The 19,467-nt window shown below is 42.5% G+C and overlaps 2 protein-coding genes across 3 annotated transcripts in view; one reads left to right on the top strand and one right to left on the bottom strand.

The window, feature by feature from the left end:
* Positions 1–19,460, top strand: part of LOC139764116 (uncharacterized) — a 129,055-nt gene extending 109,595 nt beyond the window's left edge. For both annotated transcript variants that reach the window (XM_071690619.1, XM_071690620.1), the window contains exons 5-6: positions 200–394; positions 18,865–19,460. In XM_071690619.1, coding sequence (XP_071546720.1) covers positions 200–394; positions 18,865–19,126 — 457 coding nt within the window. In that variant the 3' untranslated portion in view covers positions 19,127–19,460. The remainder of the gene's footprint in view (positions 1–199; positions 395–18,864) is intronic.
* The window catches only part of Cln3 (CLN3 lysosomal/endosomal transmembrane protein, battenin), a 97,542-nt gene continuing 78,328 nt past the window's right edge, over positions 254–19,467 (bottom strand). The window contains exon 12 of the mRNA XM_071690612.1: positions 254–390. The gene's annotated coding sequence lies outside the window, so the exon portion shown is untranslated. The remainder of the gene's footprint in view (positions 391–19,467) is intronic.

A 19,467-nucleotide genomic window follows, 5' to 3' on the forward strand; every position in this document is an offset into this window, starting at 1 on the left:
TCAGTACCTACAAGGTTTGGGGCATTGGGAACCCATAAATTATGTTGTTATGTAGTTAACTAACGTCTGTGTAAAGTTAGAATGATTTTTATGTGAAATGTTGGGTATGCATGCAGAATGATTCTTGTATAATTTTTGAATCCATGAGCACCATCTTTTCCTAAGACATTATATCATTGTTGTTGCGTACCACTAACAGGAGTCAAGTCATAGCCAGGTGGTGGAGTGGACGGCGATATTTCCGATATGGTGGTGATAACCTCAACTCAAGTGCAGTCTCAGCCTACACACAGATGGCATGGTACAATTCCCACCAACTAGGCTGTGGGTTTGCACAGTGCTCTACCACTGGTGGAGCTACCTTCTTCCGATACGTCTGTAACTATTGTCCTGCGTGAGTTCCTTGGTATATAGTATCACATTTTAGTGTTCATACATTCCTTATCTAAATTTATTCTTTATGACCATGTACAGTTACAAAAGAAATTCTTGGAATATGCCCGACTGAACTTATTACAAACCCTCTGTCTTGACAGCTGAGAGACAAAGGGGTCTGTACAGATTTTACTGGGTGCCTACTGGTATTTAACAATATTCTACCAAGAATCTTGTCAGCCTGACCTACATATCAGTGGTGCAATATTTGTTACCTTTGATGTGATGGTACATGTAAAGTGCTCTTAATGTGTTTCAGTTTCACTGGATATGCTTAAAAGAGCCATTTAAAGTTAGCTTTCAGTCTTTATTAACTGTTTATGAAGACCACACAAGAACCCAGCCACTAGTCCTTCAGAGGTGGTTGAGTTCCATAGCACTTTGTAAGTAAACTATAATTTTCATTATGATATACTACAATTAAAGATGGCATATATTTTATTGATTTATTTGTATATTATACTTAGTTGCTGTCTCCCGCGTTAGTGAGGTAGCGCAAGGAAACAGACGAAAGAATGGCCCAACCCACCCACACACTCATGTATATATATAAATGCCCACTCACGCACATATACATACTTATACATTTCAATGTATACATACATAAGCATACACAGACATATACATTTATACACGTACATATTCATACTTACTGCCTTCATCCATTCCCATTGCCATCCCATCACACCTGAAATGGCAACCCCCTCCCCCCACACGTGTGAAGTAGCGCTAAGAAAAGACAACAAAGGCCACATTCATTCACACGCGGTCTCTAGCTGTCATGTGTAATGCACCGAAACCACAGCTCCCTTTCCACATTCAGACCCCACAAAACTTTCCATGGTTTACCCCATACGCTTCACATTCCCTGGTTCAATCCATTGACAGTACGTCTACCCTGGTATACCACATCATTCCAATTCACTCTATTCCTTGCACGCCTTTCACCCTCCTGTATGTTCAGGCACTGATCGCCCAAAATCTTTTTCGCTCAGTCCTACCAAACACTTTCCTCTCTTCCTACTCGTATACATCCCTTACATCCTTGATAAATATGGGGGCAGGGGAGAAAGGATACTTCCCACATATTCTTGCTTGTCATAAAAGGCGACTAAAAGGAGAGAGAGCAAGGGCCTGGAAATCCTCCCCTCCAGTTTTTGCTTTTCCAAAACAAGGGACAGAGAAGGGGCCAAGTGAGGATTTCCCTCTAAGGCTCAGTCTTCTATTCTTAATGCTACCTCACTAATGTAGGAAATGGCGAATATGTAAGAAAAAAAAAATATATATATATATATATATATATATATATATATATATAAATATATATATATATAAAAAAAAAAAAAAAAAAAAAAAAAATATATATATATATATATATATATATATATATATATACATATTTTTTTTTTTTTTATACCTTGTCGCTGTCTCCCGCGTTTGCGAGGTAGCGCAAGGAAACAGACGAAAGAAATGGCCCAACCCCCCCCATACACATGTATATACATACATCCACACACGCAAATATACATACCTACACAGCTTTCCATGGTTTACCCCAGACGCTTCACATGCCTTGATTCAATCCACTGACAGCACGTCAACCCCGGTATACCACATCGCTCCAATTCACTCTATTCCTTGCCCTCCTTTCACCCTCCTGCATGTTCAGGCCCCGATCACACAAAATCTTTTTCACTCCATCTTTCCACCTCCAATTTGGTCTCTCTCTTCTCCTTGCTCCCTCCACCTCCGACACATATATCCTCTTGGTCAATCTTTCCTCACTCATCCTCTCCATGTGCCCAAACCACTTCAAAACACCCTCTTCTGCTCTCTCAACCACGCTCTTTTTATTTCCACACATCTCTCTTACCCTTACGTTACTCACTCGATCAAACCACCTCACACCACACATTGTCCTCAAACATCTCATTTCCAGCACATCCATCCTCCTGCGCACAACTCTATCCATAGCCCACGCCTCGCAACCATACAACATTGTTGGAACCACTATTCCTTCAAACATACCCATTTTTGCTTTCCGAGATAATGTTCTCGACTTCCACACATTCTTCAAGGCCCCCAGAATTTTCGCCCCCTCCCCCACCCTATGATCCACTTCCGCTTCCATGGTTCCATCCGCTGCCAGATCCACTCCCAGATATCTAAAACACTTCACTTCCTCCAGTTTTTCTCCATTCAAACTCACCTCCCAATTGACTTCACCCTCAACCCTACTGTACCTAATAACCTTGCTCTTATTCACATTTACTCTTAACTTTCTTCTTCCACACACTTTACCAAACTCAGTCACCAGCTTCTGCAGTTTCTCACATGAATCAGCCACCAGCGCTGTATCATCAGCAAACAACAACTGACTCACTTCCCAAGCTCTCTCATCCCCAACAGACTTCATACTTGCCCCTCTTTCCAAAACTCTTGCATTTACCTCCCTAACAACCCCATCCATAAACAAATTAAACAACCATGGAGACATCACACACCCCTGCCGCAAACCTACATTCACTGAGAACCAATCACTTTCCTCTCTTCCTACACGTACACATGCCTTACATCCTCGATAAAAACTTTTCACTGCTTCTAACAACTTTCCTCCCACACCATATATTCTTAATACCTTCCACAGAGCATCTCTATCAACTCTATCATATGCCTTCTCCAGATCCATAAATGCTACATACAAATCCATTTGCTTTTCTAAGTATTTCTCACATACATTCTTCAAAGCAAACACCTGATCCACACATCCTCTACCACTTCTGAAACCACACTGCTCTTCCCCAATCTGATGCTCTGTACATGCCTTCACCCTCTCAATCAATACCCTCCCATATAATTTAATGGATGTTAATGTGCTGAGAGGTGCAACTGGAGGGATGTCTGATCATTATCTTGTGGAGGCTAAGGTGAAGATTTGTATGGGTTTTCAGAAAAGAAGAGTGAATGTTGGGGTGAAGAGGGTGGTGAGAGTAAGTGAGCTTGAGAAGGAGACCTGTGTGAGGAAGTACCAGGAGAGACTGAGTACAGAATGGAAAAAGGTGAGAACAATGGAAGCAAGGGGAGTGGGGGAGGAATGGGATGTATTTAGGGAATCAGTGATGGATTGCGCAAAAGATGCTTGTGGCATGAGAAGAGTGGGAGGTGGGTTGATTAGAAAGGGTAGTGAGTGGTGGGATGAAGAAGTAAGAGTATTAGTGAAAGAGAAGAGAGAGGCATTTGGACGATTTTTGCAGGGAAAAAATGCAATTGAGTGGGAGATGTATAAAAGAAAGAGACAGGAGGTCAAGAGAAAGGTGCAAGAGGTGAAAAATAGGGCAAATGAGAGTTGGGGTGAGAGAGTATCATTAAATTTTAGGGAGAATAAAAAGATGTTCTGGAAGGAGGTATATAAAACGCGTAAGACAAGGGAGCAAATGGGAACTTCAGTGAAGGGCGCAAATGGGGAGGTGATAACAAGTAGTGGTGATGTGAGAAGGAGATGGAGTGAGTATTTTGAAGGTTTGCTGAATGTGTTTGATGATAGAGCGGCAGATATAGGGTGTTTTAGTCGAGGTGGTGTGCAAAGTGAGAGGGTTAGGGAAAATGATTTGGTAAACAGAGAAGAGGTAGTGAAGATGAAAGGAAGATGAAAGCCGGCAAGGCAGCAGGTTTGGATGGTATTGCAGTGGAATTTATTAAAAAAGGGGGTGACTGTATTGTTGACTGGTTGGTAAGGTTATTTAATGTATGTATGACTCATGGTGAGGTGCCTGAGGATTGGCGGAATGCGTGCATAGTGCCATTGTACAAAGGCAAAGGGGATAAGAGTGAGTGCTCAAATTACAGAGGTATAAGTTTGTTGAGTATTCCTGGTAAATATATATATATATATATATATATATATTTTTTTTTTTCATACGATTCGCTATTTCCCGCATTTGCGAGGTAGCATTAAGAACAGAGGACTGGGCCTTAGAGGGAAAATCCTCACCTGGCCCCCTTCTCTGTTCCTTCTTTTGGAAAATTAAAAAAAAAAAAAACGAGAGGGGGGGATTTCCAGCCACCCGCTCCCTCCCCTTTTAGTCGCCTTCTACGACACGCAGGGAATACGTGGGAAGTATTCTTTCTCCCCTATATATATATATATATATATATATATATATATATATATATATATATATATATATATCTATTTATTATTATTATTTTTTTTTATTTTGCTTTGTCGCTGTCTCCCGTGTTTGCGAGGTAGCGCAAGGAAACAGACGAAAGAAATAGCCCAACCCACCCCCATACACATGTATATACATACACGTCCACACACGCAAATATACATACCTATACATCTCAATGTACACATATATATATACACACACAGACACATACATATATACACATGCACACAATTCACACTGTCTGCCTTTATTCATTCCCATCGCCACCTCGCCACACATGGAATACCATCCCCCTCCCCCCCACATGTGTGCGAGGTAGCGCTAGGAAAAGACAACAAAGGCCCCATTCGTTCACACTCAGTCTCTAGCTGTCTGCAATAATGCCCGAAACCACAGCTCCCTTTCCACATCCAGGCCCCGCAGAACTTTCCATGGTTTACCCCAGACGCTTCACATGCCCTGATTCAATCCTTTGACAGCACGTCAACCCCGGTATACCACATTGATCCAATTCACTCTGTTCCTTGCCAGCCTTTCACCCTCCTGCATGTTCAGGCTCCGATCACTCAAAATCTTTTCCACTACATCTTTCCACCTCCAATTTGGTCTCCCACTTCTCCTCGTTCCCTCCACCTCTGACACATATATCGTCTTGGTCAATCTTTCCTCACTCATTCTCTCCATGTGCCCAAACCATTTCAAAACACCCTCTTCCACTCTCTCAACCACGCTCTTTTTATTACCACACATCTCTCTTACCCTTTCATTACTTACTCGATCAAAGCACCTCACACCACACATATTGTTCTCAAACATCTCATTTCCAGCACATCCACCCTCCTGCGCACAACTCTATCCATAGCCCACGCCTCGCAACCATACAACATTGTTGGAACCACTATTCCTTCAAACATACCCATTTTTGCTTTCCGAGATAATGTTCTCGACTTCCACACATTCTTCAACACTCCCAGAATTTTTGCCCCTCCCCCACCCTATGATTCACTTCCGCTTCCATGGTTCCATCCACTGCCAGAGCCACTTCCCAGATATCTAAAACACTTTACTTCCTCCAGTTTTTCTCCATTCAAACCTACCTCCCAATTGACTTGACCCTCAACCCTGCTGTACCTAATAACCTTGCTCTTATTCACATTTACTCTTAACTTCCTGCTTTCACACACTTTACCAAACTCAGTCACCAGCTTCTGCAGTTTCTCACATGAATCAGCCACCAGCGCTGTATCATTAGCGAACAACAACTGACTCACTTCCCAAGCTCTCTCATCCCCAACAGACTTCATACTTGCCCCACTTTCCAAACTCTTATAACAAAAAATAAGTAAATATATATATATATATATATATATATATATATATATATATATATATATATATATATATATATATATATATTTTTTATACTTTGTCGCTGTCTCCCGCGTTTGCGAGGTAGCGCAAGGAAACAGACGAAAGAAATGGCCCAACCCCCCCCATACACATGTATATACATACGTCCACACACGCAAATATACATACCTACACAGCTTTCCATGGTTTACCCCAGACGCTTCACATGCCTTGATTCAATCCACTGACAGCACGTCAACCCCAGTATACCACATTGCTCCAATTCACTCTATTCCTTGCCCTCCTTTCACCCTCTTGCATGTTCAGGCCCCGATCACACAAAATCTTTTTCAGTCCATCTTTCCACCTCCAATTTGGTCTCCCTCTTCTCCTTGCTCCCTCCACCTCCGACACATATATCCTCTTGGTCAATCTTTCCTCACTTATCCTCTCCATGTGCCCAAACCACTTCAAAACACCCTCTTCTGCTCTCTCAACCACGCTCTTTTTATTTCCACACATCTCTCTTACCCTTACATTACTCACTCGATCAAACCACCTCACACAACACATTGTCCTCAAACATCTCATTTCCAGCACATCCATCCTCCTGCGCACAACTCTATCCATAGCCCACGCCTCGCAACCATACAACATTGTTGGAACCACTATTCCTTCAAACATACCCATTTTTGCTTTCCGAGATAATGTTCTCGACTTCCACACATTCTTCAAGGCCCCCAGAATTTTCGCCCCCTCCCCCACCCTATGATCCACTTCCGCTTCCATGGTTCCATCCGCTGCCAGATCCACTCCCAGATATCTAAAACACTTCACTTCCTCCAGTTTTTCTCCATTCAAACTCACCTCCCAATTGACTTCACCCTCAACCCTACTGTACCTAATAACCTTGCTCTTATTCACATTTACTCTTAACTTTCTTCTTCCACACACTTTACCAAACTCAGTCACCAGCTTCTGCAGTTTCTCACATGAATCAGCCACCAGCGCTGTATCATCAGCGAACAACAACTGACTCACTTCCCAAGCTCTCTCATCCCCAACAGACTTCATACTTGCCCCTCTTTCCAAAACTCTTGCATTTACCTCCCTAACAATCCCATCCATAAACAAATTAAACAACCATGGAGACATCACACACCCCTGCCGCAAACCTACATTCACCGAGAACCAATCACTTTCCTCTCTTCCTACACGTACACATGCCTTACATCCTCGATAAAAACTTTTCACTGCTTCTAACAACTTTCCTCCCACACCATATATTCTTAATACCTTCCACAGAGCATCTCTATCAACTCTATCATATGCCTTCTCCAGATCCATAAATGCTACATACAAATCCATTTGCTTTTCTAAGTATTTCTCACATACATTCTTCAAAGCAAACACCTGATCCACACATCCTCTACCACTTCTGAAACCACACTGCTCTTCCCCAATCTGATGCTCTGTACATGCCTTCACCCTCTCAATCAATACCCTCCCATATAATTTACCAGGAATACTCAACAAACTTATACCTCTGTAATTTGAGCACTCACTCTTATCCCCTTTGCCTTTGTACAATGGCACTATGCACGCATTCCGCCAATCCTCAGGCACCTCACCATGAGTCATACATACATTAAATAACCTTACCAACCAGTCAACAATACAGTCACCCCCTTTTTTAATAAATTCCACTGCAATACCATCCAAACCTGCTGCCTTGCCGGCTTTCATCTTCCTTTCATCTTCACTACCTCTTCTCTGTTTACCAAATCATTTTCCCTAACCCTCTCACTTTGCACACCACCTCGACCAAAACACCCTATATCTGCCACTCTATCATCAAACACATTCAACAAACCTTCAAAATACACACTCCATCTCCTTCTCACATCACCACTACTTGTTATCACCTCCCCATTTGCGCCCTTCACTGAAGTTCCCATTTGCTCCCTTGTCTTACGCACTTTATTTACCTCCTTCCAGAACATCTTTTTATCCTCCCTAAAATTTAATGATACTCTCTCACCCCAACTCTCATTTGCCCTTTTTTTCACCTCTTGCACCTTTCTCTTGACCTCCTGTCTCTTTCTTTTATACATCTCCCACTCAATTGCATTTTTTCCCTGCAAAAATTGTCCAAATGCCTCTCTCTTCTCTTTCACTAATACTCTTACTTCTTCATCCCACCACTCACTACCCTTTCTAATCAACCCACCTCCCACTCTTCTCATGCCACAAGCATCTTTTGCGCAATCCATCACTGATTCCCTAAATACATCCCATTCCTCCCCCACTCCCCTTGCTTCCATTGTTCTCACCTTTTTCCACTTTGTACTCAGTCTCTCCTGGTACTTCCTCACACAGGTCTCCTTCTCAAGCTCACTTACTCTCACCACCCTCTTCACCCCAACATTCACTCTTCTTTTCTGAAAACCCATACAAATCTTCACCTTAGCCTCCACAAGATAATGATCAGACATCCCTCCAGTTGCACCTCTCAGCACATTAACATCCAAAAGTCTCTCTTTCGCACGCGTCAATTAACACGTAATCCAATAACGCTCTCTGGCCATCTCTCCTACTTACATAAGTATACTTAAGTATATCTCGCTTTTTAAACCAGGTATTCCCAATCATCAGTCCTTTTTCAGCACATAAATGTGATAGAGTGTAAGAAAGTAAATTCTCGATTAATATGGGTAAAACTGAAAGTTGATGGGAGAGGTGGGTGATTATTGGTGCATATGCACCTGGGCATGAGAAGAAAGATCAAGAGAGGCAAGTGTTTTGGGAGCAGCTGAATGAGTGTGTTAGTGGTTTTGATGCATGAGACCGGGTTATAGTGATGGGTGATTTGAATGCAAAGGTGAGTAATGTGGCAGTTGAGGGAATAATTGGTATATATATATATATATATATATATATATATATATATATATATATATATATATTTTATCCCTGGGGATAGGAGAGAAAGAATACTTCCCACGTATTCCCTGCGTGTCGTAGAAGGCGACTAAAAGGGGAGGGGGCTGGAAATCCTCCCCTCTTGTTTTTTTTAATTTTCCAAAAGAAGGAACAGAGAAGGGGGCCAGGTGAGGATATTCCCTCAGAGGCCCAGTCCTCTGTTCTTAACGCTACCTTGCTAATGCGGGAAATGGCGAATAGTTTGAAAAAAAAAAAATATATATATATATATATATATATATATATTATTTATTTATTTTGCTTTGTCGCTGTCTCCTGCGGTAGCGCAAGTAAACAAAAGAATGGCCCAGCCCACCCACATACACATGTATATACATACACATCCACACATGCAAATATACATACCTATACATCTCAATGTACACATATATATACACACACAGATATATACATATATACACATGTACATAATTCATACTGTCTGCCTTTATTTATTCCCATCGCCACCTCGCCACACATGGAATAACAACCCCCTTCCCCTCATGTGTGCGAGGTAGCGCTAGGAAAAGACAACAAAGGCCCCATTCGTTCACACTCAGTCTCTAGCTGTCATGTAATAATGCACCGAAACCACAGCTCCCTTTCCACATCCAGGCCCCACAGAACTTTCCATGGTTTGCTCCAGACGCTTCACATGCCCTGGTTCAATCCATTGACAGCACGTCAACCCCGGTATACCACATCGTTCCAATCACTCTATTCCTTGCACGCCTTTCACCCTCCTGCATGTTCAGGAGGGCGAAAGGATCACTCAAAATCTTTTTCACTCAATCTTTCCACCTCCAGTTTGGTCTCCCACTTCTCCTCGTTCCCTCCACCTCTGACACATATATCCTCTTGGTCAATCTTTCCTCACTCATTCTCTCCATGTGACCAACCATTTCAAAACACCCTCTTCTGCTGTCTCCACCACACTCTTTTTATTTCCACACATCTCTCTCACCCTTACATTACTTACTCGATCAAACCACTTCACACCACATATTGTCCTCAAACATCTCGTTTCCAGCACATCCACCCTCCTGCACACAACTCTATCCATAGCCCACACCTCGCAACCATACATTTTTGGAACCACTATTCCTTCAAACATACCCATTTTTATTTTCCAAAATAATGTTCTCGACTCCCAAACATTCTTCAAGGCTGCCAGAATTTTCGCCCCCTCCCCCACCCTATGATTCACTTCCGCTTCCATGGTTCCATCCGCTGCCAGATCCACTCCCAGATATCTAAAACACTTTACTTCCTCCAGTTTTTCTCCATTCAAACTTACCTCCCAATTGACTTGACCCTCAACCCTACTATACCTAATAACGTTGCTCTTATTCACATTTACTCTTAACTTTCTTCTTTCACTCACTTTACCAAACTCAGTCACCAGCTTCTGCAGTTTCTCACATGAATCAGCCACCAGCGCTGTATCATCAGCGAACAACAACTGACTCACTTCCCAAGCTCTCTCATCCCCAACAGACTGCATACTTGCCCCTCTTTCCAAAACTCTTGCATTCACCTCCCTAACAACCCCATCCATAAACAAATTAAACAACCATGGAGACATCACACACCCGTGCCACAAACCTACATTCACTGAGAACCAATCACTTTCCTCTCTTCCTACACGTACACATGCCTTACATCCTCGATAAAAACTTTTCACTGCTTCTAACAACTTGCCTCCCACACCATGTATTCTTAATACCTTCCACAGAGCATCTGTATCAACTCTTATCATATGCCTTCTCCAGATCCCTAAATGCTACATACATATCCATTTGCTTTTCTAAGTATTTCTCACATACATTCTTCAAAGCAAACACCTGATCCACACATCCTCTACCACTTCTGAAACCACACTGCTCTTCCCAATCTGATGCTCTGTACATGCCTTCACCCCCTCAATCAATACCCTCCCATATAATTTACCAGGAATACTCAACAAACTTATACCTCTGTAATTTGAGCACTCACTCTTATCCCCTTTGCCTTTGTACAATGGCACTATGCAAGCATTCTGCCAGTCCTCTGGCACCTCACCATGAATCATACATACATTAAAAAACCTTACCAACCAGTCAACAATACAGTCATCCCATTTTGTAATAAATTCCACTGCAATACCATCCAAACCTGCTGCCTTGCCGGCTTTCATCTTTCACAAAGCTTTTATTACCTCTTCTCTGTTTACCAAATCATTTTCCCTAACCCTCTTATTTTGCACACCACCTTGACCAAAACACCCTATATCTGCCACTCTTATCATCAAACACATTCAACAAACCTTCAAAATACTCACTCCATCTCCTTCTCACATCAGCACTACTTGTTATCACCTCCCCATTAGCCCCCTTCACTGAAGTTCCCATTTTCTCCCTTGTCTTACGCACTTTATTTACCTCCTTCCAAAACATCTTTTTATTTTCCCTAAAATTTAATGATACTCTATCACCCCAACTCTCATATGCCCTCTTTTTCACCTCTTGCACCTTTCTCTTGCCTCCTGCCTCTTTCTTTTATACATCTCCCACTCATTTGCATTTTTCCCTGCAAAAATTGTCCAAATGCCTCTCTCTTCCCTTTCTCTAATAATCTTACTTCATCTCACCACTCACTACCCTTTCTAATCAACCCACCTCCCACGCTTCTCATGCCACAAGCATCTTTTGCGCAAGCCATCACTGCTTCCCTAAATACATCCCATTCCTCCCCCACTCCCTTTACCTCCTTTGTTCTCACCTTTTTCCATTCTGTATTCAGTCTCTCCTGGTACTTCCTCACACAAGTCTCCTTCCCAAGCTCACTTACTCTCACCACTCTCTTCACCCCAACATTCTCTCTTCTTTTCTGAAAACCCATACAAATCTTCACCTTCGCCTCCAGTTGCACCTCTGAACACATTAACATCCAAAAGTCTCTCTTTCGCATGCCTATCAATTAACACGTAATCCAATAACGCTCTCTGGCCATCTCTCCTACTTACATACGTATACTTATGTATATCTCGCTTTTTAAACCAGTCCTTTTTCAGCACATAAATCTACAAGCTCTTCACCATTTCCATTTACAACACTGAACACCCCATGTATACCAATTATTCCCTCAACTGCCACATTACTCACCTTTGCATTCAAATCACCCATCACTATAACCCGGTCTTGTGCATCAAAACCACTAACACTCTCATTCAGCTGCTCCCAAAACACTTGCCTCTCATGATCTTTCTTCTCATGCCCAGGTGCATATGCACCAATAATCACCCATCTCTCTCCATCAACTTTCAGTTTTACCCATATCAATCTAGAGTTTACTTTCTTACACTCTATCACATACTCCCACCACTCCTGTTTCAGGAGTAGAGTCACTCCTTCCCTTGTTCTTGTCCTCTCACTAACCCCTGACTTTACTCCCAAGACATTCCCAAACCACTCTTCCCCTTTACCCTTGAGCTTCATTTCACTCAGAGCCAAAGCATCCAGGTTCCTTTCCTCAAACATACTACCTATCTATCCTTTTTTCTCATATTGGTTACATCCACACTCATTTAGACACCCCAATCTGAGCCTTCGAGAAGGATGAGCACTCCCCGTGTGACTCCTTCTTCTGTTTCCCCTTTTAGAAAGTTAAAATACAAAGAGGGGAGGGTTTTTAGCCCCCCCCGCTCCCGTCCCCTTTAGTCGCCTTCTATGACACATGAGGAATGCTTCCCCCCCAAAAAAAGGGGGGGGGGGAGACTGTATTGTTGACTGGTTGGTAAGGTTATTTAATGTATGTATGATTCATGGTGAGGTACCTGAGGATTGGCGGAATGCTTGCATAGTGACGTTGTACAAAGGCAAATGGGACAAAGTTGAGTGCTCAAATTACAGAGGTATAAGTTTGTTGAGTATTCCTGGGAAATTATATGGGAGGGTATTGATTGAGAGGGTGAAGGCATGTACAGAGCATCAGATTGGGGAAGAGCAATGTGGTTTCAGAAGTGGATCAGGTGTTTGCTTTGAAGAATGTATGCGAGAAATACTTAGAAAAGCAAATGGATTTGTATGTAGCATTTATGGATCTGGAGAAGGCATATGATAGAGTTGATAGAGATGCTCTGTGGAAGGAATTAAGAATATATGGTGTGAGAGGCAAGTTGTTAGAAGCAGTGAAAAGTTTTTATCGAGGATGTAAGGCATGTGTACGTGTAGGAAGAGAGGAAAGTGATTGGTTCTCAGTGAATGTAGGTTTGCTGCAGGGGCGTGTGATGTCTCCATGGTTGTTTAATTTGTATATGGATGGGGTTGTTAGGGAGGTGAATGCAAGGATTTTGGAAAGAGGGGCAAGTATGCAGTCTGTTGTGGATGAGAGAGCTTGGGAAGAGTCAGGTGTTGTTCGCTGATGATACAGCGCTGGTGGCTGATTCATGTGAGAAAGTGCAGAAGCTGGTGACTGAGTTTGGTAAAGTGTGTGAAAGAAGAAAGTTGAGAGTAAATGTAAATAAGAGCAAGGTTATTAGGTACAGTAGGGTTGAGGGTCAAGTCAATTAGGAAGTAAGTTTGAATGGAGAAACACTGGAGGAAGTGAAGTGTTTTAGATATCTGAGAGTGGATTTGGCAGCGGATGGAACCATGGAAGCGGAAGTGAATCATAAGGTGGGGGAGGGGGCGAAAATTCTGGGAGCCTTGAAGAATGTGTGGAAGTCGAGAATATTATCTCGGAAAGCAAAAATGGGTATGTTTGAAGGAATAGGGGTTCCAACAATGTTGTATGGTTACGAGGCGTGGGCTATGGATAGAATTGTGTGCGGGAGGGTGGATGTGCTGGAAATGAGATGTTTGAGGACAATATGTGGTGTGAGATGGTTTGATCGAGTAAGTAATGAAAGGGTAAGAGAGATGTGTGGTAATAAAAAGAGTGTGGTTGAGAGAGCAGAAGTGGGTGTTTTGAAATGGTTTGGTCACTTGGAGAGAATGAGTGAGGAAAGATTGACCAAGAGGACATATGTGTCAGAGGTGGAGGGAATGAGGAAAAGAGGGAGACCAAATTGGAGGTGGAAAGATGGAGTGAAAAAGATTTTGAGTGTTTGGGGCCTGAACATGCAGGTGGGTGAAAGGCATGCAAGGAATAGAGTGAATTGGAACAATGTGATATACCGGGGTCGACGTGCTGTCAGTGGATTGAACCAGGGCATATGAAGCGTCTGGGGTAAACCATGGAAAGTTCTGTGGGGCCTGAATGTGGAAAGGGAACTGTGGTTTCAGTGCATTATTACATGACAGCTAGAGACTGAGTGTGAACGAATGGGGCCTTTGTTGTCTTCCTAGCGCTACCTTGCGCACATGAGGGGGGAGGTGGTTGTTATTTCATGTGTGGCGGGGTGGCGATGGGAATGAATAAAGGCAGACTATGAATTATGTACATGTGTATATATGTATATGTCTGTGTGTGTATATATATGTATACATTGAGATGTATAGGTAGGTATATTTGCGTGTGTGGACATGTATGTATATTCATGTGTACGTGGGTGGGTTGGGCCATTCTTTCATCTGTTTCCTTCCGCTACCTCGGTAACGTGGGAGACAGCGACAAAGCAAAATAAATAAATAAATATATACATATATACATATCCCTGGGGATAGGGGAGAAAGAATACTTCCCATGTATTCCTCATGTGTCGTAGAAGGTGACTAAAGGGGACGGGAGCGGGGGGCTGGAAACCCTCCCGTCCTTGTATTTTAACTTTCTAAAAGGGGAAACAGAAGAAAGAGTCACACGGGGAGTGCTCATCCTTCTTGAAGGCTCAGATTGGGGTGTATAAAAGTGTGTGGATGTAACCAAGAGGAGAAAAAAGGAGAGATAGGTAGTATGTTTGAGGAAAGGAACCTGGATGTTTTGGCTCTGAGTGAAATGAAGCTCAAGGGTAAAGGGGAAGAGTGGTTTCGGAATATCTTGGGAGTAAAGTCAGGGGTTAGTGAGAGGACAAGAGCAAGGGAAGGAGTAGCACTACTCCTGAAACAGGAGTGGTGGGAATATGTAAACTCTAGATTGATATGGGTAAAACTGAAAGTGGATGGAGAGAGATGGGTGATTACTGGTGCATATGCACCTGGGCATGAGAAGAAAGATCATGAGGCAAGTGTTTTGGGAGCAGCTGAGTGAGTGTGTTAGTAGTTTTGATACACAAGACCGGGTTATAGTGATGGGTGATTTGAATGCAAAGGTGAGTAATGTGGCAGTTGAGGGAATAATTGGTGTACATGGGGTGTTCAGTGTTGTAAATGGAAATGGTGAAGAGCTCGTAGATTTATGTGCTGAAAAAGGACTGGTGATTGGGAATACCTGGTTTAAAAAAAGAAATATACATAAGTATACGTATGTAAGTAGGAGAGATAGCCAGAGAGTGTTATTGGATTACGTGTTAATTGATAGGCGCATGAAAGAGAGACTTTTGGATGTTAATATGCTGAGAGGTGCAACTGGAGGGATGTCTGATCATTATCTTGTGGAGGCGAAGGTGAAGATTTGTAGGGGTTTTCAGAAAAGAAGAGAGAATGTTGTGGTAAAAAGACTGGTGAGAGTACGTGAGCTTGGGAAGGAGACTTGTGAGGAAGTACCAGGGGAGACTGTGTACAGAATGGAAAAAGGTGAGAACAAAGGAGGTAAGGGGAGTGGGGGAAGAATGGGATGTATTTAGGAAAGCAGTGATGGCTTGCACAAAAGATGCTTGTGGCATGAGAAGCGTGGGAGGTGGGCAGATTAGAAAGGGTAGTGAGTGGTGGGATGAAGAAGTAAGATTATTAGTGAAAGAAAAGAGAGAGAGGCATTTGGACGATTGCAGGGAAATAATGCAAATGAGTGGGAGATGTATAAAAGAAAGAGGCAGGAGGTCAAGAGAAAGGTGCAAGAGGTGAAAAAGAGGACAAATGAGAGTTGGGGTGAGAGAGTACCATTAAATTTTAGGGAGAATCAAAAGATGTTTTAGAAGGAGGTAAATAAAGTGTGTAAGACAAGGGAACAAATGGGAACTTCAGTGAAGGGGCAAATGGGAAGGTGATAACAAGTAGTGGTGTGTGAGAAGGAGATGGAGTGAGTATTTTGAAGGTTTGTTGAATGTGTTTGATGATAGAGTGGCAGATATAGGGTGTTTTGGTCGAGGTGGTGTGCAAAGTGAGAGGGTTAGGGAAAGCGATTTGGTAAACAGAGAAGAGGTAGTAAAAGCTTTGCGGAAGATGAAAGCCGGCAAGGCAGCAGGTTTGGATGGTATTGCAGTGGAATTTATTAAAAAATGGGGTGACTGTATTGTTGACTGGTTGGTAAGGTTATTTAATGTATGTATGACTCATGGTGAGGTGCCTGAGGATTGGCAAAATGCTTGCATAGTGCCATTGTACAAAGGCAAAGGGGATAAAAGTGAGTGCTCAAATTATAGAGGTATAAGTTTGTTGAGTATTCCTGGTAAATTATATGGGAGGGTATTGATTGAGGGGGTGAAGGCATGTACAGAGCATCAGATTAGGAAAGAGCAGTGTGCTTTCAGAAGTGGTAGAGGATGTGTGGATCAGGTGTTTGCTTTGAAGAATGTATGAGAAATACTTAGAAAAGCAAAGGGATTTGTATGTAGCATTTATGGATCTGGAGAAGGCATATGATAGCTGATAGAGATGCTCTGTGGAAGGTATTAAGAATATATGGTGTGGGGGAGGCAAGTTGTTAGAAGCAATGAAAAGTTTTTACCGAGGATGTAAGGCATGTGTACGTGTAGGAAGAGAGGAAAGTGATTGGTTCTCAGTGAGTGTAGGTTTGCGGCAGGGGTGTGTGATGTCTCCATGGTTGTTTAATTTGTTTATGGATGAGGTTGTTAGGGAGGTGAATGCAAGAGTTTTGGAAAGAGGGGCAAGTTTGCAGTCTGTTGTGGATGAGAGAGCTTGGGAAGTATCAGTTGTTGTTCGCTGATGACACAGCGCTGGTGGCTGATTCGGGTGAGAAACTGCCGAAGCTGGTGACTGAGTTTGGTAAAGTATGTGAAAGAAGAAAGCTGAGAGTAAATGTGAATAAGAGCAAGGTTATTAGGGTACAGTAGGGTTGAGGGACAAGTCAGCTGGGAGGTAAGTTTGAATGGAGAAAAACTGGAGGAAGTGAAGTGTTTTAGATAGCTGGGAGTGGATTTGGCAGTGGATGGAACCATGGAAGTGGAAGTGAATTATAGGGTGGGGGAGGGGATGAAAGTTCTGGGAGCATTGAAGAATGTGTGGAAGTCGAGAACATTATCTCTGAAAGCAAAAATGGGTATGTTTGAAGGAATAGTGATTCCAACAATATTATATGGTTGCGAGGCGTGGGCTATGGATAGAGTTGTACGGAGGAGGGTGGATGTGCTGGAAATGAGATGTTTGAGGACAATTTGTGGTGTGAGGTGGTTTGATCGAGTAAGTAATAATAGGGTAAGAGAGATGTGTGGTAATAAAAAGAGTGTGGTTGAGAGAGCAGAAGAGGGTGTTTTTCAAATGGTTTGGTCACATGAAGAGCATGAGTGAGGAAAGATTGACAAAGAGGATATATGTGTTAGAGGTGGAGGGAACGAGAAGTGGGAGACCAAATTGGAGGTGGAAAGATGGAGCGAAAAAGATTTTGAGTGATCGGGCCTGAACATGCAGGAGGGTGAAAGTCGTGCAAGGAATAGAGTGAATTGGAACGATGTGGTATACCGGGGTCGACTTGTTGTCAATGAATTGAACCAGGGCATGTGAAGCGTCTGGGGTAAACCATAGGAAGTTTTGTGGGGCCTGGATGTGGAAAAGTAGCTGTGGTTTCAGTGCATTATAAATGACAGCTAGAGACCGTGTGAACGAATGTGGCCTTTGTTGTCTTTTCCTAACGCTACCTCATGCACATGCAGGGGGAGGGGGTTGTCATTTCATGTGTAGCGTGGTGGCGATGGGAATGAAAAAGGGCACTCAGTATGAATTATGTATATGTGTATATATGTATATATCTGTGTGTATATATATGTATACATTGAGATGTATAGGTATGTATATGTGCATGTGTATGTGGATGGGTTGGGCCATACACATGGATATACATAAACTCCCACCCACGCATGTATACATACATATACATTTCAGCATATACATATATACACATGTACATATCCATACTTGCTGCCTTCATCCATTTGTTTTCATACATGTTCGCCATTTCCCGCATTAGGATGTATGTATCAGAGGTGGAGGGAACAAGGAGAAGCAGGAGACCAAATTGGAGTGAAAAAGATTTTGAGCGATCGGGGCCTGAATATACAGGGGGGTGAGAGGCATGCAAGGAAACAGCATTGCTACCCCCTGCTTCAGCAAGGTAGCGCCTGAAAAACAGACAAAAAAAAAGGCCACATTCGTTCACACTTAGTCTCTAGCCGTCATGTATAATGCACCGAAATCACAGCTCCCTATCCACATCCAGACCCCATAGACCTTTCCATGGTTTACCCTAGACGCTTCACATGCCCTGGTTCAGCCATTTACAGCACGTTGACTCTGGTATACCATATCATTCCAATTCACTGTATTCCTTGCATGCATGACTCTCACCCACCCCCTGTATGTTCAGGCCCTGATTGCTGAAAATCTTTTCCACTCCATCCTTCCACCTCCAATTTGGTCTTCTGCTTCTCCTTGTTCCCTTCACCTCTGACACATATATCCTCTTTGTCAATTTTATCTCGCTTATTGTCTCCATATGTCCAAACCATTTGAACACACTCTTTCAACCACTCTTTTTTATTTCCATACATCTCTCTTACCCTTCCATTACACCTATCAGATCAGTTTCTGATACTGTAATCTACAGTATTTTGCTGAGTTGCATGATGAAATTTTTGCATATTTTATGATACTAACTACTAGTTTGTCCACCACAGTGGCAATGATCCTAAGCGCCTAAGTCAGCCATACACCCGTGGACGGATATGCAGTATGTGCCCAGGATCATGTAGGTCTGTGTGTCACAGGAGACAGTGCCACTTGTGTACCAACGCCTGTGCTTACTCTGACCTATGGATCAACTGTGCCACACTGAACAAGGAGTGGCATGAATGGCTCTGCAACACTAAGACCAAACAAGGAGTTGAGCGTTTCAAGAATTGCCGGGCTACCTGTCAGTGTGTAAGAGAAATAACCTGAAGATATGTGTTTTTAAACATGCTTACATGAATTAGATGTGACAGTGCTGGTATAATTGTTGCATATGTCATAACAGATTTTACAGAAGTGGCAAATGATTGTGTTGGAAATAGAAAGAAAATACATATTGTTAATTTGAGAAAAAGAAACTAGTGTCAAAAATCACCAAATAATGCGATACTGCCAAAGACATTCTATATATACATAGTACTGTGGTATGTCCTTTTCTTGTTTGAGTATGGTTGATGAATGTCAAAACCATTGGGTATTAATTTAGTCATATTCATCAGATTGATTTGCATTACTAATAAAATCATAATAAACTTGTTTAAAACTGATTT

Source organism: Panulirus ornatus, chromosome 48 (assembly GCF_036320965.1).
Source record: "Panulirus ornatus isolate Po-2019 chromosome 48, ASM3632096v1, whole genome shotgun sequence".
In the NCBI taxonomy this organism is placed as follows: Eukaryota; Metazoa; Arthropoda; class Malacostraca; order Decapoda; family Palinuridae; genus Panulirus; species Panulirus ornatus.